Here is a 22,344-nt window from a genome sequence, read left to right as displayed (position 1 = left end):
ATTGATTCCACATGCCAGACTACATATGAGAAAGTTACAGTGGTACCTAAGGAATTTATGGTCTCAGCACAAGCACAGCCTAGAAACCCAAATTCCAATAATTCCATGCCTGAAGCAAGAATTCCAATGGTGGGCTCAGGCCTGTCAAACAAACAAGGGACTGCCCTTCCACAGCACTCAACCAAGCCAGACCATCACAACAGACGCTTCAGACCTCGGTTGGGGGGCACACATGCTGGGCAAGTGCATACAAGGCTTATGGACTCAAGACCAGCTGCACCTACACATAAATCAAAAGGAAATGCTGGCAGTAAAACTGGCAATTCAGGCATTCAGACCATTTCTTCGACAGGGTCAACTGCTGATAAGGACTGACAACACCACAGTTATGTGGTACATCAACAAACAGTGAGGCACACATTCATACCCTCTATGCCGGATGGCAATGGACCTCTGGAATGTGGCACTGAGCTTCAACATTCAGTTACAAGCAATTTTTGTGCCAGGAAAAGAAAATATACTAGCAGACATCCTAAGCAGAACTGCCACGGATGCCCACGAATGGATGCTGCATCCGACATCTTCAAAACCATTACAAGGAAATGGGGACTACCAGAAATAGACTTATTTGCATCCCCACACAATCACCAACTGAAAAAATTCTGCACAAGGACGCACCACCCACTTGCTTGGAAAGTGGACTCCTATCTTACAGTTGGAAAACCTGACAGCATATGCATTCCCACCTCTTCCTTTGATGCACAAGGTGCTATTGAAGATCAAAGAAGACCGTCAAGGATCATCCTGATAGCTCCAGACTGGCCAAGGCAACATTGGTACCCATTACTGAGGCGTATGTCTCGGAACAAATATGGCCTCTGCCCCTAGTTCCCTTGCTGTTAACACAGAACAACTTCAAAACCCTGCATCCAAACCTGAAAACACTGCAGCTGGCTGCCTGGAACATTGCATAAGACCAAATAACCCAGATTTATCTCAAAGGGTTAAAGACATTATCTTGGAGGCTCAGACCCTCAACAAGAAAAAATTATTCAGCAAAATGGAAAAGATATCTCATTTGGAGTACAGCAAAAGGAGAGAATGTGTCACTGGTAAACATAGCTAACATCCTGGAATACTTGGCAGAGCTCTTCCACAACGGCCTGTCCTATTCTTCCATTAAGATTCATGCATCAGCCATTTCAGCAGAATACAACTTGGATCCTCCAGTCTTCTCACATCCTCTGCTCAGGCAGTTTCTGAGAGGAATTAAAAATGTAAAACCACCTAGGAAGCCACCATTGCCAGCATGGGACTTGAACTTTGTGCTAGAAAAATTGACACTACCTCCTTTCGAACCAGCAGCAACAGCAGAATTACAATACTTATCATGGAAAACTGCTTTCCTGCTTGCAATCACTTCAGCAAGAAGGGTATCTGAGCTACAGGCATTAATGGCAGTACAGCCCTTCCTGATCTTCCATCAAGATAGAGTGTCCATGAGAACTAATCCTACTTTTATGCCAAAGGTGGTCTCCAGGGTATCTTTAAATCAAGCTATCCACCTACCTACATTCTTCCCCAACCCACAGAACAGGGAGAAAGACTGTTGCATACCTTGCATGTACATAGTCAATTACGTTACTACCTGGACAGGACCAAGAGCAACAGAAAAACTGACCAGCTACTGGTAGCATATGCAACAGGAATGAAAGGAAAAGCAATTTCAAAACAGACAATCTCTAAGTGGATAGGAAATTGCATTAGATTTTGTTACTCCTACCATGGGAAGAAAACTCCAGAAAACATCAGGCCTCACTCTACAAGGGCTACAGCCACTACCACAGCTTTTTTACGAGGAGTGGCTACCAAAGACATTTTAGAGGCTGCTACTTGGGGCTCCGTGCATACATTTGCCAAGCATTATAATTTACCTTTATACTCCAGATCCCGAGCAGGTTTTGCCACTGCTGTTTTGCAAGGGATCTTAACTACACCATAATCTTATTTCTCCTCCTCCCCAGTTTGGCTATGGTATTCTACCCATTTGTAAGGACTGCAGATGCATCCTTGAAGGACATAGTACAGTTTTGTACCTACCATAAATGTAGATGTCCGATAGGCATGCATCTGCAGTCAGGATTACCCACCCTCCTTCCCTCTGTGGTACTCCTAGGTATTTGCCCATCTTGTAGCTAGCTGGGGAATCTATTATGGTGTATTTGTTTGTATATATGTACATACATGCTTATTTTTTGTTTGCTCTCTACTATTTGGAACCATTTGCATTTATCCAAATTTAGCCTTCCTAGAGGGCACCTGGCATCTGGGGCAAGAAACACTGAGGAAAATGGCGTCGGCTGATGCCTTTATACCCGAAGAACTGCCGCTATGACGTCGGGTGAAGTGCGACACCAGCCGAGGCCAGATCCAGACTTTGGAATCCGGCCGACCGAAGGGCTGCCTGATGACAGGACAACCCATTTGTAAGGACTGCAGATGCATGCCTGTCGGACATCTACATTTATGGTAGGTACAAAACTGTACTTTCCGACATTTCTGTCGCAACCTGTAACGGCACAGTCAATACAGGTTCAGTCCCCTTTGGCACCGTTGTTACAGACTTGTTACATATACCTTCGGCACCAAGTATAACTCTTCTGTACTCCACGGCGCAGACTTTTTCGGCACCGACATGTACTTCAGTGCAGTCTTTCTCTGCACCGTCCTTCTTGCCGGTGCAGACACCTTCAACTACTATGGTGCTGACATCTTCGGCGCAGACCTATTCCACACCGTTTTCTTCGGTGCAGACTTCCTCGGCTCCGAGCTCTGCACCTATTGAATTAGCAAGGACCAGGTACTTCCCTTCACTGGATCCTTTTGAAAGCAGTCAGTATAGTCCTTTCCTAAAAAGGCCAGAATCACCATGAGCCTTCTCCCTGAGGTCAACCAAGAGTCTTTCTGAGCAGGATGTGTTGCGGCTTGTTGACCAGTTGCTTGTAGCCAGAGGTCTCTCTCAGCCATCAAAGTCCATGTTCCCTCATTCAGGTTGAGTGTATTTTTCCTCAAACCTCACCGTATACTCCTCCTTCGACTCCACTCAAGTTTTGAAGCCTGTTACCCTGACAGTAGCTTCCCTCCCTCCGACTCCAGTAGTGGATCTCACTTTGGAACCAGAGTCATCCTTGTGGCCTTCAGTGCACTGGGCATCGGGCACTTCTCGGGCCAGTGGCTGTGCTGTTGGAGAGGGCATTCCTGGCTCCATGCCAATTTTTTCTATGGAACCTTCCAGGGATGCTCTTTCTCTTACGGTTCACAGTCCACTTCAGACTCCAGGTTTGGGGGCGGGCTCATCGGGGTTGAGAGTGACCCCAGTTCTGAGGTTGTTGTGCTCTGTTCCAGGCTCACATCCCTCCTTGGGCGGGCCAGCCTTCCAGGCCATGAAGAGGGCGCTTGCCTCCGCTGGCAAAGCTCATTTACCGGAGTCCTCTCCCCCCTTTGTGCCACAACTGCCACAAGCTTCAACTCCCAGACACTGGGCACAAGAGCCTCGGGTCTCTCCTTCTCAGGAGACCCCCTCTTTGCAGTCTTCCCCAGAACCTCCCACTGAAGAAGCACCTCGCAAAGCATTGTGTAAGAGGAAGCACATGGACTCCACTGAGGAGTCATTGACTGAAGATACGGATTTTGATGACTGGGAAGGGTTCCCACGGTCACCCTCTGTTGAGGTGTCCTTTGGTGACATCCTCAAGATCCTTAGACAGAGGGGTGACTGGAAGCCCTCTAATCCTTCCTCTGAGGAATCCGTATTCCTGCAGGGTTTTCGTGCCCGGCCCCCTACCTCCCTGGGTCATCCCGCCTGCCGATGAGCTCATCTAGCTCATCGTGCAGCATGCATGGAAGGCTCCTTATACCATGGAAGCGATACCTAAGAGGCCAGATAAAATATTATCACCCCCCCCCACCCCCGCTGAGCACCCCTACTGGTCACGTGGTCTTCCAGTAGATGCTATGGTGGTGGCAGCTGCACTAAGAAGGATTTGGAAGAAGAGAGCCAAACTGTCCATCTACCCAACAAGGTGTCCCAGGTGATTGACGAATTAGGGAAGCATGTGTTTGCTTCATTGTCCTTCGCCGTAAGGTCTTTGAATTATTTGGCACATTTTACCAGGCTTCAGCAAGATCTTATCAACCAGCTCTGTGAAACCTTGGCAGGAGCTGTTTCTGATGAAGTTCTTGATAATGTGGCTTCTCAGCCACCCTAGAGTCCATTTCCAACTCTTCCATGCGCCTTATTTCTCACACAATGGAAGGGGTGGCTAGAGCGGCAGGCACAGGTATAGTCGCCAGACGACATGCTTGGATGCACCTTTGTGACTTTGCGGACTCCTTTAAGGCTTCCTTCATGAATGCCCCCGTAGAGGCTGCTTCTTTGTTTGGCCTTAAAGTCAAAGATATGCTGGCACGGTGCGAACAAGATGGCAAAACCTTGTCTGCTGTTGGTGTAGGACATTCCACAGCGATTCTATTCCAGAAATCAGAGGAGCAGAAAGAAATCACAGGGTTCTTTCCAGGATGCACGTGCCGAGTTTTCCCCTAGAGGCAGAGGGGGAAACTCCAATGGAAGACGCCCCTTTTGGGGCAGAGGAGGTCTGCGAAACCAGGGTTCCAGAGATTCTTTCTCTGGCCAAACCCTATCAGCGTTCCTGAAGCGTTGCCCGACTGCTCACATCTGGAAGCGGTCGGGGGTCGTTCTCCTTGTACCTCGCTGCCTGGCAAAATATAACAACAGACTCTTGGGTACAATGGATTATATTTTGAGGCTATCACATCCCCTTCAATCTTTGCCCAGTTTTATCAAGAGTGTTACCCGATGTTCCACCCAGTCAAAGGGAAACAGCAGCACACAAAATCAAAACGCTACTACAAAACAAGTCATCCAGACGGTCCCCCCAGACCAGATAGGATCCAGATTTTACTCGAGGTTCTATTTAGTGCCAAAAAAGACAGGGGACTGGAGACCAATTCTTGATCTCAGTACACTAAACAAATTTGTAAAAACAGAGAAATTCCGGATGGTCACAGTTCAGTCTATCTTCCTCTTCTGGAAGAAGACGATTGAATGTGCTCTGTAGATCTTCAAGATGCGTATTACCACATAAAAATGGACAAACGCTTAAGAAGATACCTCTGATTCCGTATAGGAGCCAGTCACTACCAATTTCAAGCCCTGCCCTTCTGTCTCTCTACATCCCCCAGAGTGTTCACAAAATGCATGGCAGTGGTTGTCGCTCGCTTGCGACTTCAAGGATTCCAGGCATTTCTATATCTAGACGGCTGTCTCCTTACTGCCCCCACCAAGCATCTACTGGAAGAAGTCCTGCAGTATACTCTCTTAACAGCTCAAAGCCTGGGAATCACTATAAACTGGGAGAAATTCAACACAACCCCAACTTAGTCTTTGGAATTTATAGGGGTACTGTTGGACACGAGAAATTGCACAGCATCCCTTCCAGAATACAGACTTCAGAGAATAAGACAACAAGTTCAACCGCTTCTCTTTCACCACAAATCTCCAGCTCGATCTGTACTTCAGCTATTGGGGTCAATGGCAGCTTCAATTACCATTGTTCTTCTAACCAGATTCCACATGAGACTTCTTCAGTGGCTACTTCTCACTCAGTGGTACCCTCTACAACATCCTTTGTCTTTTCAAATAAGTGTAACTCAGAGATGCAAGCAAGATTTACTCTGGTGGATGTCTCAAAATTAGCAACAATGGTCTCACCCTTTCAGCCCCATCAACCGATAGCCATGATGACCACGGACATCTCCCTGATTGGGTGGGGGACTATGTCAAGGAAACTCAGTCCAAGGCACCTGGTCGGAGACAGAGGCCCTTTTGCAAATCAGTGTCCTGGAACTGAGGGCGGTGCTTCTAGTGTTGCAAGCATTTCACTCCATCCTTCCATTAGGGACTATTGTGATCCAATCATATGTCAGTGGTCTGGTACATCAGCAAACAAAGGGGTGCCAGATTTTACCCGTTATGCTGAGAGACCTTGAGAATATGCCAGTGGGTAGTAGCTCACAACTGCTTTCTGATTGCAACGCACATTCCCGGGAGCTCCAACGTGATAGTGGACAAATTGAGCAGGAGCATTTTACAGCCTCATGAGTGGACCCTCAATCCTCTGATAGCGGCAAAAATCGTCAACCGCTGGGGCCAGCCTTGCTGCGACCTACTTGCCTCCCTATCCAACTACAAGTGCAGCAACTACTTTGCCCTGATCTCCTCTCAGGGACAGTCACCAAGGGACTCTCTAATCCACGCTTGGCTCTCTAGTCTTCTTTATGTCTATCCTCCTCATCTCCCAATTTCTAAAGAAAGCACGACAGTTGAAGAGCAAAGTGATCCTCATTGCTCCATATTGGCCTCGACAAGTCTGGTTTCCCTTCCTCTTGCCTCACCTGCTAGATCAACCGTGGATCCTCAGTCCTTCCCCAATGCTGATCTCTCATCTACAGAGTCTGATTCACCCCAGTCTAACAACCCTGAAACTGACAGCTTGGATGTTCATCGTGTTTCACTGTTGCAGTCATTACACTTGGGTTATCCTACTGGCAGGCTACCCGCAGTCGGCCTGAATTCCAAAGTCCTGGTCCGGCGTCGGTTGCTGTTGCCTCTTCCCTGACGTCAGTGCACCAGGGATATAAAAGATGCAGTCGACGCCATTTTCTTCAGTCTTTCTTGCTGCGTGGTGCCCGAAACAAAAGCAGTTCGCAAGTGCCGGTCGGCCGACTCCTGAGATTTTCAAAATTGAATTTCAGATCCAAAGTCTTCTATAAAGCTAAGTACCCCATTGGGGAAACTTTTTTCTTGCTCCAGTCCGATGTCAGAAAAAGTTAACAATTGTATTTCTTGTGGGAAGCAAATACCTCATAAGGATTTTCATTCTTACTGTATTCCTTGTCTAGGCCCTGACCACGATGTTGCTAGTTGTCGGTTTTGTGCTAGATTTAACCATTGCACTATTAAGCGTCAGTATGATTTTGCTTTTCTTTACTTTGGCCAAAGGTTTAACTATATAATGCCGTTGGAGCAACTGACGACCAGAATTCATAAAAAGCGCAAGGAAAAAGAAAAGGACAGGCATCTGAGGTCCAAAACCAACAACGAAGCCTCTTCTAGGCCAGTCGTCAGTTCGCCGGTTCTCATTGAGGCGCTTTCGCAGCCCCTGACACCCGCTACCTCAGAGCCACAGGCCACCTCCGACTCCCACGTTGAGACAACTAGGCCTCCGGATACTCAAGGTATTGGGCCTTCGGAAACCTAATCCCTCAGATGGGTCTGGAGCTGCTGAGCAGGCATCGGCTTCTGAGGATGTTTTCAGACCTACACAGCTTGATATCAAGACAAGGAAACAAGTACAGCATTCTCCAGGGCAGACTTCCATGCCTAAGAAACAGATGCTCAAAATGGCCGAAGACCTAATTACTTTGATCAGGGGTTCCCATCCCCCTCCTGATAAGAGGCCTAGGCAAGATACTGAATATGACTCCTCTGATCAGGTTTCCATTTCCTCGGACTCCTCTTCAGAACAGGGATACTCTATTCATCCCTATGAGGATTCTGATGCTGAAGAATCTATTCCTTCAGCTTCTTCTCCTGAGGATTACTCATGTGGGGAAACCCTGCATACCATGAGGAAGCATTTCCACTGGGAGAGCCAAGATTATTCAGATTCTAAGAAAAGGCTCAGAGACTTTCTTCTATTACCTCAGCACAGACCTCTTGCTATTCCACCTGATCTAGACATTGTAGATGATGTATTTTCAGAGTCCGGCCTGTCTCCCGACTCTCTACCTCCTGCACCTGTTAAGCCAGACAGATACTACAGGGTTCCAGATTCTCATAAATTTCTATATAAAAACTCTGCTGCTGACCCAGAAACTATTTCTCAGGGTCCCAAAGGGGTCAAGGCTGCTACTGCAAAAAACCCTGTCCCCTCAGATAGAGAGTCTAGGGCACTGGACAGATGGGGGAAAAAAGTTTACACTTCTGCTACCTTGGCTGTAAGGGCTTTAAATTGTCAGTTTCATATGCTTAAATATCAGCAATACTTAATGTCTTTGTTAAAACAGAAAATGTTGACAAATTCTGAATGTTCTGAGAACAAGGAATTGCAGGATTTATTGCATGCAGCTGAACAAGTGGGAAAACATACTTTGCAATGTGGTTATGATTCACTGGAGGCCTCTTGTAGGGCCGCTGTAACAGGTTCTTTTATTAGAAGGCATGTTTGGTTAAAGGAACAGACTCTGCCTGATCATGTTAAAGCACAATTATTGGATGCTCCATTACAGCAGGATACTTTGGTGTTAAGGCAGAAGAGGTATTGAAGAAAATGGAGGATAAAGCTAAATCTATGCAGACAGTGAAGGGCTTCTTACAGGTGCAGCCACCCAGATTTAGCAGAAACTGTCCTTCTAAGAATTGGTCCTTTCCCGTGTTAGACAGGCCACAAAGAGGCAGATACAGATGCCCTAGAGGCAGACAACAGCCCCAGGACTCTTACAGGCACAAACAATGGGGTGCTTCAACCTCCAAAAGCGGAGAAGACAAATCACAGTCATATAGGAAACAGACCCAATGACTTCCCTCTGCCATTGCCAAGCATTTATCTTTTGGCAGCACCCTTAGGAGGAAAGCTAGCACTTTTTTCACAAAATTGGCACACGATCACCCAGGACAAATGGGTCCTAAATATAGTCTCTCAGGGCTACAGGTTCCACTTTCACACCCTTCCAAAGGCAAAAGGTATGCCAGACCTGTCGCACAATCAGTGGGCAGAGGCATAAAAACACGTTTCATCTCTCATGGACATGAGGGCTATTCAGCCAGTGCCACAACAAGAGCAGGGACAAGGATTTTACTCAAGACTTTTCTTAGTACCAAGAAAGGACAAAGCATGGAGACCAATTCTGGACCTGTCTATTCTAAATACTTTTCTGGACGTTCCGAAATTCAAAATGTTGACTCTGCAACAGCTCTTGCCCATGCTGGGCAAGAAGGCTTGGCTTGTAACTTTGGTCTTCAAAAAGGCATACCTGCATGTCCCAATCAGACAATCTTGCAGAAGATCCCTCAGATTCATAGCTGGCTCAATGCACTGCCAATTCTCTGCACTGCCCTTTGGCTTATCTACTGCACCCAGGGTCTTCACAAAATGCCCGGCACCAGTAATTGCATTTTGTAGACAAAGAGGAATTCAAATATATCCCTACTTGGACGACTGCCTTATTCAAGCAGAGACCAAAGACATTCTACTAAAGCATCTGGCGTTTGTAAAAAGATTACTAATTTGCCTAGGGTACACAGTAAACGAAAAGAAATCAAAACTAGTACCCTCTCAAGAGGTAATATTCTTGGGTGCAAGCTTAAATACAACTGCCCAGACGGCTTATCTCACTCTAGACAAACAAAGGCAACTGACTTCTTACTTCGAAAGTATGGCAACAAAGACCCAGTTATCTGCAAGAAAAATTCTGCAGGCTCTGGGCTACATGGCCTCCTGCATTCTGCTAATTCCATATGCAAGACTGCATATGAGGAAACTACAATGGTATCTAAAAAGTGTTTGGACTCAACATTGTCACAGCCTGGAAGCATTAATTTCACTCATTCCCTGCTTGCAACAGGAGTTTCGATGGTGGGCACAGGCCTGTCACCACAACAAGGGACAGACATTCACTTTACCCACAGCCAGGCAAACACTAACAACAGATGCATCAGATTATGCCTGGGGGGCCCACATGGCAGGAAAATGTATTCAGGGCACATGGTCCCCAAGCCAAAGGCATCTTCACATCAATCAAAAAGAGATGCTAGCTGTACAAAATGTCCTGACAGCCTTCAAGGACCTACTTCATCCAGGACAGCTGCTGATAAAGACGGACAACACCACAGTTATGTGGTACATAAACAAGCAGGGGGGCACGCATTCCTACCCCCTGTACAGACAAGCCATGATATTGTGGAACACAACATTGACCTACCAAGTACACCTGCAAGCACAATTCCTGCCAGGAAAAACAAATGCTCTGGCAGACGAACTAAGCAGAAACCTCATGGATCCTCACAAGTGGAAACTAGATCCACAAATCTTCAGCATGATAACAAGGAAATGGGGTTGCCCAGACATAAATCTTTTTGCTTCCCCTCACAACTGCCAACTTCAGAGATTCTGCACAAGGACTTGTCACAAACAAGCATGGAAAGTGGATGCCTTGTCATTCAACTGGAACAACCTTACAGTATATGCCTTTCCTCCACTGCCTCTCCTCCCCAAGGTGCTCCTAAAGGTTAGACAAGAGAGGCCACAAATAATACTAATTGCCCCAGATTGACCACACCAACACTGGTACTCAATCCTAAGGAGCTTGTCCCGAGGCCCAGCCTGGATAGTGCCTCAAATTCCTCGTTTACTGACCCAACAAAACAATCAGATCCTGCACAGCCAACTCAGAACCCTAAATCTAGCTGCATGGCAGATAGTCGGTTATGGATGTTATTTTGGAGGCCAGGAGGCCCAGCACCAGGAAATCTTATGCAGAAAAATGGAAGAGATTCTGTGCTTGGAACCAGGCACATGGAATTGACACGCTTGTTCCAAATATTCCTCAGATTTTACAATATCTAACTGAGATGCTGGACAAAGGCCTATCCTTCTCATCTACCATGCCTCTGCCATTTCAGCTCATTACAATACAGACCCACCTATTTTTTCACATGCATTGCTTAGGCAGTTCCTCAGGGGAGCCAAAAACATAAGACCTCCAATACTTGCATGGGATCTCAATTTTGTCTTGGAAAAACTCACACAGCCTTCTTTCGAGCCAGCCAATACAGCTGAGATAAAATTCTTATCATGGAAAACAGCTCTGCTCCAAGCAATAACTTCAGCAAGAAGAGTCTCAGAGTTACAGGCATTAATAGCTGTGGAACCTTTTATTATATTCCATCTGGACAGGGTTTCTCTAAGGACAAACCCAACATTTATGCCTAAGGTAGTGTCCAGTGTGGCTCTTAACCAAACCATTCATTTGCCTACTTTTTTCCCAAACCCACAGAATAAAGGGGAGAGGCTTCTGCATTCTTTGGACGTACACAGACTGCTATGCTTCTACTTGAACAAAACTAAAGCTTTCAGAAAGACTGAGCAACTTTTAGTGGCGTATGCTGCAGGATCACAAGGAAAGGCTATCTCAAAGCAGACTATTTCCAAATGGATAGGACACTGCATTCGTTTCTGCTATTCACAACATGGTAAGTCAGTGCCTAAGGGCATTAGACCACATTCTACCAGGGCAGCAGCCACCTCAGCAGCCTTCCTCAGAGGAGTACCAACCAAGGATATTTTGGAGGCTGCAACTTGGACTTCAGTGCACACTTTTACTAAGCACTATCACTTGCCTCTTTACTCCAAATCCAGAGCAGGCTTTGCCACTGCAGTTCTGCAGGGCCTTATAGCCACTCCTAATTCTGTTTAGACCCAGCCGCCCAACCTCAGCTTTGGGATTCAACCCAAGTGTAATGACTGCAACAGTGAAACACGATGAACATAGTACAGTTGTGTACCTACCATAAATGTAGATGTTCGAGTGTATTCACTGTTGCAGTCCAGGTTACCCACCCACCATCCCCTTTTCTTTGCTGGGGATTATCTGTACTTCTCTATCCTATATAACCTATGTGGTGTATTTGCTTGTAGATGAAGGTATTGTTTATTTTAGTGCATGCTTTTATAAGCAATGTTTTTTAGACTACCATTTTGGGGACACCTGACATCTGGGGTAAGAAAAACTGAAGAAAATGGCGTCGGCTGCATCTTTTATACCCCTGGCGCACTGACGTCAGGGAAGAGGCGACAGCAACCGATGCCGGACCAGGACTTTGGAATTCAGGCTGACTGCGGGTAGCCTGCCAGCAGGGTAACCCAAGTGTAATGACTGCAACAGTGAATACACTCGAACATCTACATTTATGGTAGGTACACAACTATACTTTTCTCCACTTCCTATGATTGCCAGGCATGAAAACCTTTCTTCCCGTGTGCGCAATATTCTTATTTTATCTCATAAATCGTCCACCAGACTAATCTGTCATAACAAATGGAAGAGGTTCTCTCTATGGGCAGCAGATAAGCAAATAGACCCCCTTGTCAGCCCCGATCTCAGTGGTATTGGACTACTTATCACATCTTTTCCACTCTAGGGTGTCTGCTATCCGTGTACATTTAGCTGCCATCTCAAATTTTCGTATTGGTTTTCAAGACTCTTCACTTATGTCACACAGACTCTGTAAGACTTTCTTGACAGGGGTTGTCCTCCTAAAACCTCCCTTTAGAGAACCCGTACAACCTTGGGATTTGGCTTTGGTTCTGCAAGCTTTAACAGCTCAACCCTTTGAACTTGCGTCTTCTTGTGATGTAAGATATCTCTCATGGAAAACTTTGTTTTTGATTGCAATCACATTGGCCAGGCGATTGTCAGAACTTCAGGCCTTATGCATCAAACCTCCCTATCTTATCTTCCATAAGGATAGGGTATCACTGAGAACCAGTTCTACCTTTTTACCAAAAGTGGTGTCAGAGCGATCTATCAACCAGTCTATTGATCTCCCAGTGTTCTTTCCTAACCATTCTAACAAGGGAGAGTATTGCCTGCACTCCTTGGATGTTCATAGGCAAATATGATTTTATCTGGACAGACCAACTGTTTCTGGCTTTTTCTGGACCTAGACAGGGTCATCCTATATCAAAATTTACATTGGCTTCATGGTTGAGAAATTGTATCACCTTTATCTACAACAAAAACAATCTCACCTTACCTCACAGAGTGAAAACACATTCTACAAGATCTATGGCAACTTCAGCAGCTTTCCATGCTAAGGCTTCCCTCAATGATATTTGCTCAGCTGCAACTTGGGCCAAACCTCAATACCTTTATTCTTCATTACAAGTTGGACTTAACCTCCAGAGGTAGAGATTCCTTTGACTCCATGGTGCTCAGAAATGTCCTTCCATGAGGGCCACCCAGGGATACAGGTAGCTGGGGACTCTGTCCCATCAGTAAGGAATGAACGAAGATTAACATCAGATAAAGAAGTTATGTCTTACCATAACATTCCATCTGTGTTGATGATCTTCATTCATTCATTACTTTCCACCCTCCATCCCCCTTCCGGAGGTTCTTGGTTGATCTCATGTACTCCTTTCTTGTAGGTCTGTTCTCACCAGAGGTAGCCTTTACTTTTATCTATCAACTTGCGAACTTGATCTGAGGTAACAGGGAGCAGAGCGTTCTGGGTAAGACCTTGGCTCGAGAGTTTTTGGCTGACACGAGCTTAATATTGGCTTGCTCTGTTCCAAGGACAGAACTGATAGCCCATCAGTAATGAATGAACGAAGATCAGCAACACAGATGAAACGTTATGGTAAGACATAACTTCTTTTTTTTTTAAACTAAGAAAGAATGACAAGCATTAAAGCTTAACAAGGAGTAAATCTTTCATAATTAAACCATCAGATAAAGACAGTAGAATATTTTGAGAACTTTTAAATGATACTTTGAATTATGAAAAGGTTAATATGAAGAATTATACTGTTAATGTAATAAGCTTACTTTTATTACCATCAACTTGTTTTTTTTCCCCCCTGTGTGACTGGAGCTAAAAACTACGTTTTATACAGAACCCTCATCTTCCTGCCCCGTATTCCATTATCTGGAAGACCGAGACTCTTAGGTGTGCTTTCGTAAACTGTTTCAAATTTAATTTGAAGTGACGATGTTTTTCTGGGACATGGTTGATTTGACTTGCTTGTATACTAGTATCAAACATCAGGATGCCCATTTTGGCCCTAGAATATTTTTAGGTGAATCTCCTCATAGTAATATAGTTATTAATTCAACATACTGTACCTTTCAGTAATTGAAAGGCACTGTCTCAGATGCTTCCTTTATCCCATGCTATGGAAAATTCTTCATGCAGTATTTGATGTATATGTTTACCTGTTATTTCATTGAATGTCTGTTTCACTGAATCCAAATGAATGAAAGTCCATTTCACTGAATGACAATTAGGTGAAATGCCATTTTACTGAATGTGGTATAGCTAGATGCAGTTCTGTACTGCAGAAATAGAAACATTTAGATGTGTATGAAGAATTTTTAACTGGTGCTGCTGGTCTGGTTTGTATTTTACTGAATGTGGTATAGCTAGATGCAGTTCTGTACTGCAGAAATAGAAACATTTAGATGTGCATGAAGAATTTTTAACTGGTGCTGCTGATCTGGTTTGTTTATGTGCTTTGGCAGTGATTCCCTATGTATGGTATTTTCACTTTTCTCACAGCTGCACAATTGTGGAGTTAATATATTTAAGTAAGGGGTGTAGGGAGCTTGCCCCTTTGAAAAAATGTTTTTGAATACTTTTGCCTTGGGTATTATCATGTTTTAGCCTTTTTGAATTTGATTAAATGTTCTTTCTATGAAATTAGCTTTCAGCCATTTTGACTAAGTTGCCTACAAACTTGTCTGTGTGAGTACTTTTGCGTGCGTGGGTGTGTGTATGCTTGTGTATATTTATGTGTGTATATGTGCATGTCAGTGCTTACAGGCACTTTCATCCAACTAACTTTTGTCAAAGAAAGCTGAAACCAGTGTTTTTTAATTAAATATTTGAATTATAAAACATTCTTTTTAGTGGATGGGGTGTTTTGTCAGTTCAGGTAGTGGTGGGCTGTTGTGTGTATTCACACTCACATGTATTGTTTTTTTTTAGGGTTAGGTAAGGGTTTAGATGCAGTGTGTGTGTGTGTGTGTGTGTGTGTGTGTGTGTGTGTGTGTGTGTGTGTGTCTGATGTTGTCTTGTGTAGTGGTAGTGTTCTAGAAAGTTTAAGGTAAAGATGTAGGGTTAGGGGCAGGATTAGTGGTGTAACATATATTACTAAGGTAGAGCCTTGGGGAGGGCAAAGCCTGCCAGTCTCACCACATCTCTACTATTCTCTCTACTTGTTTTTAACCCTAGTATTGTGTTTAATATTTTCTTAATGTAAATTCCTGTTTAACTAACAACTTGTATCGTCTTGTTTTTTATTTTGAATGTAAACCCCAACTGAGCCTGAAAATGATCCATCAGTGCTCTACCCTGTTCAGTAAATGCATAAGTTGCATCTGAGATTTATAATATTAATGGTTAACTTATTGATTGTTTGTACGTTTAGATATAACAGTACAGATCTCAGGTGTTCTTTCTACCTTATATTGGTAAAACAAAAATCAGTACATAGAGTATAACAGAAACACTAGCAGTATCTTTGCACAGATGGCATATAAGAAGGGAAATGGAATATTTAGATGATTTATACTAAAGGAAATGATAATATGAGAAATTAATTTGTCTCTACTGGGCTGAGTTCAGATGTATACAGACAATGACAGAGGTCAGTGAGCCAGATGGAGATTTCCTTCATTTGCATGATTGTATGAATTAGAATAAAAAATTGTGGTGCCACAAAAAAGAAAATAAAAAAATGCCTTAGATCTAGCCCAAGCTTACCTGGTTAACAAAGAAAATAAATGTTATTGAACTCATAGTCTGGATAGCTAGCATTTAAATTTAAGTGTTCCTATTTTTTTCACTGTTTATCTGGTGATTTGCAAGCAGGGACTGAGGGAGGCCAAAAGATGGCCAATGTATCACTGATGTCTTGTTAGATGTAAATTACTGTGTTCTGATTTAAGATTTTATTCTGTTTAACAAACAGAATTTGTTTTTCTTGATATTTGGACATTGAGTTATGGCGTTGTTCAGAACATGGTATCAGTTATGTTTCTGACAGTAGTACTGTATGTAGGTTGGTACTCATTAAATTGTTAAAATAGACAGATTACAGTAACACCCTATAAAACTGTGGTCATTGTCTTCAGGTCAAGGTGATGGAATTCAAGCCCTAGCTGTGCATCTTAAACATTACCTTTGAACTTTTCCCGAGTAAATAGGGATACACTCCTTCCTGTCCTTTTGGGTGTTTTAACAAGGGAAGGTGATAAACCTTTGTATTAGCATATGTCTGTAAAACACTTGGTCTGTAAGAAGCCATGTAGACTGCAGTCATTCAGTTTCCCCAAGTGGGTTCAACAGTACTTTATACCAAATAATTACCTATACTTCTCATGGAGCCACACTCCCAAGCTGCCATCACTTTGTATTTTAGCCTTCCCGTTTGGCTTTTTCTTTCCGAGACTGACTTCTCATCATGTTTGGCAGTTACTTATTTTTGTGTGTGCCTTCTTTCTTCTTAGACAGTTGTCATGTTCTGTTGAGAATGTTAACATTCATATGATGTTTAAGCATTTAAATGAATTTGGGCTGTGAAGAGAGAGAGAGATAGGGCCGTCAGAAACATCTTGGGACACGTGTAACTGAAGTGCTCCAACTTGAACTTGTGCTTTTCAGAGGAAGTATTAAAATTGAATTGCAGCTGCTAATTTTTGATAGCCTTCCAGGTGGAGGAAAATAATTGCACGACACTTACCAGTGAGGGACAGACTTTTTTTTAATCCGGTTAAAGTCCTGTTTGTCAGGCTGATCTACATACAAATGTCACTACATGCCTTTCTAAAGACTGTCACTGTACCAGTGTTTACCTTTTACAGCACATTTTTATCAACAAATGAGGTAAATGCCTATTGCAGCTGTCAGAACTTTCCATGTGAACAGTAATGGGTGTATTTTTCTTCAGCTTCACACCAGGCAATGTGAGCTGTCATGCACATGTATTTGACTAGCATTTAATTGTGACTGCTTCCCTGTGGTTTAATGCTACTGGTGTCCTTACTTTCACTTACAAGACTTATCAGGGCATCTGGGGATTCTGCTCATCTTCATACAAGGGCAGAGTATGGCACATCACAGTGTCTGGGGGATCCTGCCAGTCTTCATACTAGTGTGCAGTGTTTGGCATGTCAGGGTGACTGGGGCTCCTGCCTGTCTCTATGCTAGTGCAGGGTATGGCACATCAAGGTGTCTGAGGATTCCTGTCTCTCTACTTACTAATGTATAGTATTGCATGTCAAGGTGTGTGGGTACCATCCCTGTCTGTGTGCTAGTGTAAAGTACAAGTAGTGTCAGTGTCTGTACAATCCTACCTGTCTCTCTAGGGTGTCCCGACATCCTGCTGTATTTGTAGTAGTGTAGATTATGGCTGTTTCTTGTACTAGTTTAAGAGTATAGCATGTCAGGGTGCCTGGGAACAACACTCATCTCTGTAATTGTGTAAAGTATGTCATGTCGTGGTGTCTGAGAGATCCTGTCCATCTCCATATCAGGGTAGTGTATGGCATGTCAGGGTGTCCCGGGATCCTGCCCGTCTCCATATTAGTGTAGTATATTGTACTTCAGGATGTCTGACAGATCCTGATTGTCTGTCTCCATACTAGTAATGTATGTTATACACCCCAAGCTGTTGTATGGCCACATGAATGCATCCTGCAGAGGAAGCCTGAGTGAAGTTATACAAACTTGCACTTGCTCAGCTTTGCAGAGGTAACACTAACCCCATATCTTTCCATTCTGGATCAGTGTTATTTTTTTATTTATTTGTTTATTGTTTTTACACACAGGACATCCATACCTTGTCCCCTGGTAAAGATATGTAGCTGTGTACATTTTTGTTACTAATTTACATATATCTGTATGTAATTTTGTATGTATACACACACAAGATGCACTCACTTGTTCTGCATGCATTTATTTGTGTTTTTTTTTCTTTTTACAGGATGGAGGATGCTGTTAATTTAGTTAAGCTCTATAACATGGTGCATCCAGAGTCTGAATCTGCAAAGCAGGCCAGAGAGTGCAGTGCAGAGGCATTTGACCTTATTAAGGTAACCACGATTTAAACTAAACTTTAGTTATATGTATGACTTAAGCATTTATTGAATTGTATTCCTTTTTTACTGACACCTAGTTTGTAACAGTCAGAATGAAGCACTATACCTGAATGTAGCATGTGTTACTTTATCTTTACCTTTTACAGATATCTTCAGATTCACATTTTACTTGTGTCTATCATAGGAGGTCCTGTTTAGTTGAGTGAGAGGAATATTGCAAGACTAAATGGTAGCTTTTTAAGTTGTGACCCACGTTTGTTTGTTTGATAGATAGATATTTTTAGATCTAACAATCCAGTGGGATGTGTAGATGTCGACTTGTTAACCTTTCATCTGAGCAGGCAGCTAATACAATTTTGCTCAAGGCTAGCAACTCCATTTGTGTGGATGACAGATACCTTCTCCCAGGATGGAGCATGTCCTTTTCTGCATGCCTTCCATACCCTTGATACCCAGTTTCTGGACAAAAGTGCAAGAGGAGAGGCTGAAAACGATCCTCATAGCTTCTTTTTTTTGGGCAAGACAGCAGTGGTTCCCTCTCTTGTTCACCATGACAAGAGGAAAACATAGGGTATTATTTCAGCAAGTGGATCTTCTAACTCAGAACAAGGGGTCCGTGCTAAGCCCCAGTCTAGACGCACTTAATCTGGCATACTGGATGATCTTTCCCGAATGCTAGGTAGGCACAAATATTCAGAGCATGTGCTAAACTTGATGGAGGCTAGGAAGTCTAGTATAAGAAAATTATATCTACCAAAATGGAAAAGCTTATTTGTCTGGTTCCATTTCAGGAACTTTGGTCTTAGAAAGGCTAAGGTGGGCACTGGTCTTGGAATACCTGTCAGACTTCTACAATTCTGGGCTAGTTTATACATCTATAAAAGTTCATTCTTCTGTTATTTCGGCTTTCCTATCCATGGTCCCTCTTTAATCTAGCCCTTCTTTTAAGCAGTTCTTGAGGGGCAAGGTTCATCTTAGGCCTCCCAAGAGATAGATGGCTGTACCAGGAGACCTTAACTACATGTTAGAGTACTGACATTGTCCCATTTGAGCCAGCAACTTTTTGACCTGTCCGGTTCCTTTTTTGGAAAGTGCTTTTCTTTTGGTGGCAGTCACCTCTGCTAATCATGTTGCAGAATTGCAGGCATTAACGTGCAAAGAACCCTTAGTGTTCCATCTGGGTAGACCAGCACTGTGTACCCAACCCTTCTTCACTTAACATGGTTTCTGAATTGAATGCAAATTAGACAAGCCAACTCCCATAGTTTTCCAAAAACCACAGAATTCAGGAAAGAGAACCTTACATTTCTTTGATGCACACAGATAGCGGAGGATTGACTTGCAAAGAATAAAAAAAAAGTTGGGAGAACTGATCAGTTTTTTTTTTTTTTGTTACCAGCATCATAGAAAGCAGATACTAGGTCACATTAAAGCACACTTTGCCTCCACAGTTTCCCTTAGAGGAGTTTCCACCCAAGGCAGTCTAGAAGCAGCAACCTGGTCCTTTCTTCACAGTTTTTCAAATCAATGTAACCTAGGGATTGCTTCCAGAGCTAGAGCGAGATTTGTCTCTGCTATCCTGTAGGGACTGGTCTCCAAATGACTAATCTGCCCCCCCCCCTTCTGTCTCAGTAGTTTAGGAATTTTCCCAAAAGTGAAGACTGCAGCAGTCAATACTACATTGAACTTAGTTCACGTGTATTAAGAACTTAACATATGCGAGTGTGTGGTGTGGAAGAACAGCTGCATCAGGGCTAGCCACCTGACAGTATAAACCTTGCCTGTAGATGATTCTCACTGTTGGAAGTGACTCCATGAACCCTTGTGCAAAAAAAGGATTGTGAATGGTTGGATGGATTGATTATGTACTATAATTGTAGATGTTCAAGTAGTTTCACTGCTGCAGTCCTTGTTTCTTCCCACCTTCCCCCTTCTTCCATTCACCTTACCCTGAGGTTGGGGTAGCAACCCTAGCTATTCATCCTCCCCTCCTTTTCCATTAAAGCCAGGCATTCTGTGTTTGATGGGCCAATCTCTCTCAAGTGGATCTGGTTGGTGCTGGATTTAGTAACTAGTCTACTGTGGTCTGGGACCCGAGTGTCTTCTGTACTGGTGCTGCTGGGCAAGAAAGATACAAAGATGGTGTCATCTGATGGGCCCTTTATACTGCTGGCATTCCTGCACCAGAAGCAAGACATCAGCTAAAGTTCTAGGGAAGGGAAGAACTTTAGAAGAATGGCCAGCTTCAGACTACCAGCACAGCAGGATATCTCAAAATTGAAGTCTGCAACAGAGAAACTACTCAGACATCTGCTGTTATAGTAAGTTCGTAACATAATTAAACTTTTATTGTCCTGAGTATTTATATGTTGCTGTCCCACGTACCTAATATGTTCATTGTAACCACTGGTCATAACAGCAGCTGTTGAGCCCTTCCTGTACAATTTTTTTTTTTTTTTTTTGTGGTGTAACAATACAACAGAAAATAAAAATACATTGCTTCATATTTAGTTTTTGATTTGTTGGCCTGCTAGGTAAGCTGGTCCCAAGACTCTCTTCAGCCATTACCCAGGCCAGAGTGCATAGTTAAACAGAGTGCTGATTCATATTAGATGCATGCAGTTTCATATAAAGATGCTACAGCGGATATAAAAAGTTTACTCACCCCTGTTAAAATGCCAGGTTTTTGTGATAATGAGACCACAATAAATAATTTTAAAACTTTTTCCCACCTTTAATGTGACCTATAACGTGTACAATTCAATTGAAAAACAAACAAATCTGTTGGGGGGAAAAAATATAAAAAATAAAAAAAACATACAGTACACTGATTGCATAAGTGTGCACACCCTTAAACTAATACTTTGTTGTGTGTGCACACCCTTAAACTAATACTTTGTTGAAGCACCTTTTGATTTAATTACAGCATTCACTCTTCTTGGGTACACACCTGCCATCAATTAAAGAGATTCTGATTAACCCCAAATAAAGTTCAGCTGTCCTAGTAGGATTTTTCTGACATTTACTCATTTTCCTGCAACAGCAAAAGCCATGGCTCACAGAGAGCTTACAAAGCATCAAAGGGATCTATTGTTGAAAGGCATCAGTCAGGAGAAGGGTACAAAAAATTTCCACAGCATTGGATATACCATGGAACACGGTGAAGACAGTCATCAAAAAGTGGAGAAAATATGGGACAACAGTGACACTGCAAAGAACTGGGCGGCCACGGTGGTGCAGTGGTTAGCATTGCCGCCTCACAGCAAGAGGTTATCCGGTTCGATCCTTGGCTGGGGTGTCTTCTGTGCGGAGTCTGCATGTCCTCCCTGTGGTCACGTGGGTTTCCTCCAGGTGCTCAGGTTTCCTCCCACATCCCAAAGACGTGCTGTAGGTGGATTGGACACTCTAAATTGGCCCTAGGTGTGAGTGTGTGCATGTGTGTGCCTTCTGTGGAAGGTTGGGCGCCGGGCTGGCAACCCGACACTGTAAAACTCCACTGCCAATCATGAGTGGACAGGTGATCCGCTGTGGCGACCCCTAACCGGGAAAAGCCAAAAGAAGAAGTGGTGACATTGCAAAGAACTGGACGTCCCTTCAAAATTGATGAAAAGACCAGATGAAAACTGGTCAGGGAGGCTGCCTAGAAACCTACAGCAACACTGAAGGAACTGCAGGAATTTTTGGCAAATACTGGTTGTGTACTACATGTGACAGCAATCTCCTGTATTCTCCATATGTCTGGGCTATGGGGTAGGGTTGCAAGATGGAAGCCTTTTTCTTACACAGAAAAAATCCAGGCCTGGCTAAAATTTACAAAACAATACATCGAGTCTCCCAAAAGCATGTGGGAAAATGTGTTATGGTTTAATGAGACCAAGGTTGAACTTTTTGGCCACAATTTCCAAAAGATATGTTTGGCACAAAAACAACACTTTGCATCACCAAAAGAACACCATCCCCACGGTGAAGCATGGTAATGGCAGTATCATGCTTTGGGGTTGCTTTTCTTCAGCTGGAACTGGGGCTTTAGTCAAGGTGGAGGGAATTATGAACAGTTCCAAATACCAGTCACTTTTGACCCAAAACCTTCAGGTATCTGCTAGAAAGATAGAGGAATTTCACCTTAACAACAATGTCCCCAAGCATAAATCCAAATCAACAAAAGAATGTCTTTACTAGAAGAAAATTAAAGTTTTGGAATGACCCACCCAGACCTAAATCTATAGAAAATCTGTGGGGTGACCTGAAGAGGGCTGTGCACAAGAGATGTCCTCTCAGTCTGACAGATTTGGAGTGCTTTTGCAAGGAAGACTGGGCAAATATTGCCAAGTCAAGATGTGCCATGCTGATAGACTCCTACCCAAGAAGACTGAATGGTGTAAT

At 43.5% G+C, this 22,344-nt stretch overlaps 1 protein-coding gene across 2 annotated transcripts in view; it reads left to right on the top strand.

The window, feature by feature from the left end:
• Positions 1-22,344, top strand: part of MRPS22 (mitochondrial ribosomal protein S22) — a 586,067-nt gene that overhangs the window by 522,860 nt on the left and 40,863 nt on the right. For both annotated transcript variants that reach the window (XM_044070029.1, XM_044070028.1), the window contains exon 7: positions 17,847-17,955. In XM_044070029.1, coding sequence (XP_043925964.1) covers positions 17,847-17,955 — 109 coding nt within the window. The remainder of the gene's footprint in view (positions 1-17,846; positions 17,956-22,344) is intronic.

The sequence above is a fragment of the Protopterus annectens genome, chromosome 4.part1 (assembly GCF_019279795.1).
Source record: "Protopterus annectens isolate FY-2018-M chromosome 4.part1, PAN1.0, whole genome shotgun sequence".
NCBI classification, from domain to species: Eukaryota; Metazoa; Chordata; order Ceratodontiformes; family Protopteridae; genus Protopterus; species Protopterus annectens.
The sequence above is the reverse complement of the archived record's forward strand: the minus strand, read 5'-3'. Positions and strand labels throughout refer to the sequence as shown.